Genomic DNA, 6,145 nt, shown 5'->3' on the forward strand with positions numbered 1-6,145 from the left:
CGTTGTTGTCTTTAACCTATACCAGAATATCTTCAATTTGTCAGTTTGCCTTAGTTTTGTGCATCCATAACCTAAGATGAACAGTTGAAGGTTTGTATGCAAATAGCAAGGGCAAATTGAAAATATTCCTAGTGAATATTTCTTGTGGAGTGAGATGCACCCCCCAGAGATGAAGTTCTAAAAGCAAGGGATTGTGCAAACTCAAAAATCCAAACCTAACCTCTCCTAGCTTCTATTTATTCCCTAGACAGGGGCTAAGCCCCCCTCCACCCACCCCACCCTTGTTAATAAACTGTCAGATTATAGAAAATACAACATTAAGAACTCTGGCTTTATGAAGGTGTGGTAGACCCTGACGGCCAGAGTTCTTAAAGTACATTTTCTGTAAGTTGGCATGAATTACTAATAAAGGGGGGTACAGAGAGGCTTTACCCACTGTCTAGAGAATAGAAGACAAGAAACTTTAGGTCTAGGTTTTGGATCTGTTACTCTTAGTGACAAATACCAAACTGCTCATTAATACATGAACTGGGTATTTAATCCCGAGAATGATAATCCCTCCAGAGACTAGGTTAGGTTGTTTTGTTGGTTAGGACTTTAAGATCTCTCTAGTCTATCTATTTTTTGTGTTGAGAAATTAGGTCTGCAGAGCTTGCAGAATGATTTGCCAGGTGCTTTTAACAATGTAGTTTATGATAGGTGGCCCATCCATCACTGCGGATTATGGAGTAGGGGGTTTTGGTATTTTTGAGCTAGGGGTATGAACATGTCAGCACTGCAGTCACTACCCAGTAACTGCAATAGCACATTTTTGTTAATGCTCAGTATAGCTGAGTGACCCACAATTTTGGGTTACTTCCAAAAACTTGTCCAATCTGTGCCATTTGGTTTTGATATACTAGCACAGTTGATATTGCATTATTCTGATATTTATAAAGCCAATGTTTTGCAAAGTATTCTTGAAAGATGCCAAATGAGACTCCTGTTGAAACGTGCTTGTCTAAGTGCTCATTGGAAAAGGCAACTTGTCCTGTTTAGTTTATCTTTTACCAACGCTGGCAGAACCCTGTGTTCTTTTAAGAAGATATATTTTTCTTTCTCTCCATCCCCCCCCCCCCCCCCCATATATTGTATATACACACACGCACACGCGCAAGCGCACATATATTGTAGACACAACTCATAGCCAAGAGAAATGTTGGGAAGGTTACCACAGTTGCTTTACCTACTCTTTGTACATGCCAATTGCACACATGCTGACATGTGATAGGCAAAGATATTTCATGAAATTCAAAATAAGTAAAAAGCATGTGGTAATGTAGCTATTTAAAATTTCATGTTTAAATGTGCAACTGCATCACCCTCTTGCTCGTAATACAAAGAAAACAAGTTTTACAGTGTACAAATCTGCAATTGAAACTCTACAGACATGCCCACAAACAAAGTATTCATAGATTCACAAATAAAAAGTCAATGAAAAGAAAGTGAGGACCCCCACCACTATATAAGCAAACTGGACAGTGTGTGGTATTTCTGCACCATGTTCCTATTATATGATTAACCTAATCCAGTAGCAGGCAGCAGAACCCTGTGGTATTTACACCTAATCCCCATTTGTTTGACCTTAGGCTGAAGGAAGATACAGCTTTGTTGCAGCCTGAAGAAATTGGTAGAAGCTCTTATAAGCTTCTAGAAATCACACCATGAACTCAACACAGGCAAGGTATCCTTCAAAATGGCACTTCCAGTGACCAAACACTGACACGCCCTTCTTTGCATCCCGCCACTTAATCACAATATTATTGCTGTGGGTTCTAGTCACCCAGTTGAGTTATATTTGATTTATTGTTTAATCCTGGAAATTAACTTTTGAATGTGTTTCCAGAAATGCTGTGGTGGTACTAGGAATTGAGCATTTTTTTATTGTGTTGAATGGTTTAACTGTCCCTTTTGTTAAGAGAACCAGGAAAATAGCTTTTGTCTGTGTAAAATTGACACCCACTGCCTGTCAGTGACTCATCATATTTTAATTCTCCTAATTTTAGTTCAATTTCAACTGCATAATTTCCCCCTCCAATTTGATTTTCATTATTATGAGGACACGGGTGAAAAAAAAAAAAAAAATCCCAATTAAACTGGCCTAGTTGTAGATGGTTTCTAACCTGTAGCCCATTTGCACTAGAACTACAAAATATTGTTTAAATTTACCAAATCAGACCTAAAAATACACATTACACAATTTATCTACCTTAGGTACAATGTAGGTGTAATAATATTTGAAGTGGATTTGTGTAACCTGCACCTATTTTTCAAATTTTTGTAGTGTAATATTTGAAATAACACCATGTTTTATATACATGCCTATTAATTAATAGGCTTCACCAGTGTACTCTTAAAAAGAATGGTCCATAAATTTGTTCAGACTAAACAAACCTTGCTGGCAACTGTGCTGAAGTAAAAACTTGTGGGCAAGTCATAATTAATGGTCTTGAATGTATATGTGCAGATTATTATAAAGAATTGTATAAGTAGTTATAAAACATAAAAACATGTTTGATATTAAAAGAATTCATTGAACACGTAAACATGAAAGAGCAGACATTCTTTTGAAAATGCTCCATTTCACAAGTGTGTAGTAATGCTTAAACAACTAAACATATCATCAAACAGTAATTATATTGTGTAGAAGGTTTAGTACTTAGCACCAAAATGCAGTTAGCGTGAGCCATGATAGTTTAAAATGTGTATCATAAACACCATATGGGAGTGCACCATTTTATATCATTTTTGTACAGGTATTTACAGCATACAGAATGAGTGTATTTTCTTTAATAGTGGCATTGGTCATATATTAACCAAAAGTTTTGAAGGCTTGGTAATTCAATACCTGCAAGCACTAACAAACTAAATAATTTCAAGTCCTCTGTATGGTACAGGCCTGATAAGGCTTTGAATGAGGCTGTTCAATGCTTATATTTTTATCACTTTTGAACTGGTTGCTTCACCAGAACTAGAACCTTTTACTTCAAATTTTAGTTGCAAGAATGTTTTGGTATGTGCACAGCTTTTTAAAAGTTGAATTGAATACTAATATTGCCCAGAAACTTGGGTATTATCATCATTTGGTTCTTTTACATTAAGATGATTTGTAAAGGAATCCATGCTGGTTGAATTACCTTTTTTGGGGGGGGGGGGGGAGTGCACTCGTTTGTTCTTGGCAACAGAGTTGCCTGTTACTCATAGAAAATACAAAAAATTCTTGCCTGTATCTCGCACGTAGTAGCACTATTTCATGTATGTTTGGATTATTTTGGTATACAAATTCTTCATTAAAAACTGTTAGAACAAAATATTTATGAAGGGCATATTGTTGAAGAGTATCCATAGCTGCTATCCTGCATTTGTTTTACAAAACACTTGCACAAACAAACCCCTACACAAGTATTAAAAAGCTGAACCTTTCCAGAATGGCAATGTATGACAAGAGTGACATGAAGGGGGGGATGATGGATGATGCTGCGCCCATCCATCGCATCCGTATTACCCTCACCTCAAGCAACGTGAAGTCCCTTGAGAAAGGTAAGAGTTGTGCATACTTCTTGATATTAATTTATTAATATGTACCTTTTTCATAAGAGGTTTATTACAATTAAGTACTGATTCCTATTTTAACTTTTTACCCATTTTGAAATGTAGAATTTCATCTAATTTTTCAAGAAAATTTGGGCTTGCCTGTCTTTATTTTAGCTTTCACAAAGATCATAATTTTTATATGGAGTATTGTAATGCTTTCTAGTAGTGTCATGTATAGGAAACGTAGATGCATCATGTATTTAATTGGTTTGGATTTTTTCTATAATACTGTTTATTAATAGATAAGTAAAAATATTGGATATTGAAGTGCTGTGCAGGATCAGCTTCTTAGTACTTTTAAAGAGTATCAGTTTTCATCATTTATTGAAACTTTCAACTGTGTACATTTAAATTATTGGTGTAGCAGTAAAATGTTTGTATTTTTATCAGTGTGTTCCGAGCTCGTCCGTGGAGCAAAGGACAAGCAGCTCAAGGTGAAGGGACCAGTGCGCATGCCAACCAAGATCTTGCGTATCACCACCCGCAAAACCCCCTGTGGTGAGGGTTCCAAGACCTGGGATCGCTTCCAGATGAGGATCCACAAGCGTGTCATTGATCTGCATTCCCCTTCAGAAGTGGTCAAGCAGATCACAAGCATCAGCATCGAACCTGATGTTGATGTGGAAGTCACCATTGCCGAATAAACCCCAGCATTTTTGTGCATTCATTGTTTCCATGACCTGTAGTACAAAACTGATTGGAGTTAAACAGGATCACTTAAGTTTAATGTTCATATACGAAAGTTGCTAAACCTGTTTTTTAATACAACATTTGACAGCAAAGAGTGTTAAAAGAAATATGAAACCTTTATTACGAGCTTCCTGCATTCTCTTAAAGTACAATGGCTGTTTTTCTAAAATTTTAACCTTTTGAAAAAGTTATTTCCAAAATTTATATGGTAGAATGGTAGAGCATCATCAATGATTTCCTTTCAGTACTGCTTTTTCCTGACCAGAAGAAAAAGCAGTACCCACCACCCAATCTCGGCCGAAAGATCGCTGGCCGCGGAACACCTACTTAATGAACACACAGCAAAATATAGCGGTTGTGTACACAGACAGACAGGGCCATAATAGATAATCCAGTATTAAAGTTTAATCCAGATCTCTAGTGCGCATGCGGTGGCAGCGTCCGGGATCAACTTTAAATTCACCTCTGGACCTGCAATAACTTTTAAGCTCAAATTAAATCCTGCACATGCGCAGAACAAGTTAATTAATCCTACCAATCGTGTATTGATACGTAATGACATCAACTCCATTGAAAAGATGGAGTTCGGCTGTCATTATTTTTATTATAGGCAGTAATAGAGCATTCTGACATTCATGTTAGATGTATGAAAGATGGAATAATGCATTACCGCATTGGTGGCGAGGGATGGAATCCCAATTGGAGAGGTTATAATGTTAGATGTATGTGAAAATTGAACATATTTTTGTGGGATGCTCAAACTGCAGTCCTAACTAACAGTGGGGGGGGGGGGGGGGTGAAAAAATCCCACAGAATTCGAGTTTTTATAGATAGACAATTTTATCCATGTTAGAAAAATACCCCCCAGCTTATGTAACATATCAATAGACTAAAAAAAGCTTTTAATAACATCATGAATTAGACCTCAAATTCAGAGTACAAGTTTCCTGAATCTGTATACCACAATGATTTTAAACCGTGTGGAAATTTATCGTAATCCTCGACAGCAACATCCTGAAAAACTACCCTACTGTGCCCCGAGATCACTCGAGAAAGATCTCTCCCGCGAATATAAACTGATGTAGCGTTAATTTTTGGTTTGACGCCTTTAATTCAGTTGCAAATCAGATTTAGTATTTGAAGTCATTTACATTTTTATTTGCAGTGGCACAAATACAAATTTTCATGATCTAATACTACCGTATATATGTATGTATGTATGTAATGTATATACATTTTTTTCTGTAGCAAACGCCTCGTTATCAACAATAGTGCCCCCCCAATCCCTTGCCCGTTGTTGTCGTAGGGGGGCTTAGGAGACGAAGACTGAGACCCAATACAGGGATCTCCCCTGCCTAGGGCCTCAGCCCTCGACTCAACTAATTTTGCATGGTCTTTTCCCTCTCCAGTTTTTGTTTCTCTTCTCCATCCCCTTATACTATCTACTTCCTAAGGTGTGAGAGCCGTGCTGAGAGGATGAAAGGCTGACCTAGTGCCAGTCCTGAATGGCCTGCGGGAATCATGGGCACGGTACTCCCGACTAATCTAGCCCTTACCTTCAAGAGCATGAGGGTGGACTGTTTATGCCGTTTCATATAATCCAGGTTCCCCATGACCAGTAATGAAAATGTAATCCCTTTATTAGAGGCAATGAGGCTAGCCCCTTTATCAAATAGCCCCAACCCAGGCTCTCCTTTGACCACGGCTCCGAACACAAACTACTACCCACTCCTCAATGCCTACTAGTGTATTACCCACCCAAGCAGAGAATCAATCTCCAGAAGACATTCCTACCCACCCAACTTCCTCAAATTCATCAACT

General features: G+C 37.8%; 1 protein-coding gene across 2 annotated transcripts in view; it reads left to right on the top strand.

Annotated features, from left to right (window-relative positions):
- Window positions 1–4,296, top strand: part of LOC113809508 (ribosomal protein S20) — a 6,306-nt gene extending 2,010 nt beyond the window's left edge. Inside the window, exons 2-4 of one of the 2 annotated variants that reach the window (XM_027361127.2) lie at window positions 1,629–1,723; window positions 3,467–3,579; window positions 4,024–4,296. In XM_027361127.2, the coding sequence (XP_027216928.1) occupies window positions 1,704–1,723; window positions 3,467–3,579; window positions 4,024–4,277 (387 nt within the window). In that variant the 5' untranslated portion in view covers window positions 1,629–1,703 and the 3' untranslated portion in view covers window positions 4,278–4,296. The remainder of the gene's footprint in view (window positions 1–1,628; window positions 1,724–3,466; window positions 3,580–4,023) is intronic. The other variant, XM_027361128.2, reaches the window with a different exon arrangement.
- Window positions 4,297–6,145: the final 1,849 nt, after the last annotated feature.

This window comes from Penaeus vannamei, chromosome 10 (assembly GCF_042767895.1).
Source record: "Penaeus vannamei isolate JL-2024 chromosome 10, ASM4276789v1, whole genome shotgun sequence".
Classification (NCBI taxonomy): domain Eukaryota; kingdom Metazoa; phylum Arthropoda; class Malacostraca; order Decapoda; family Penaeidae; genus Penaeus; species Penaeus vannamei.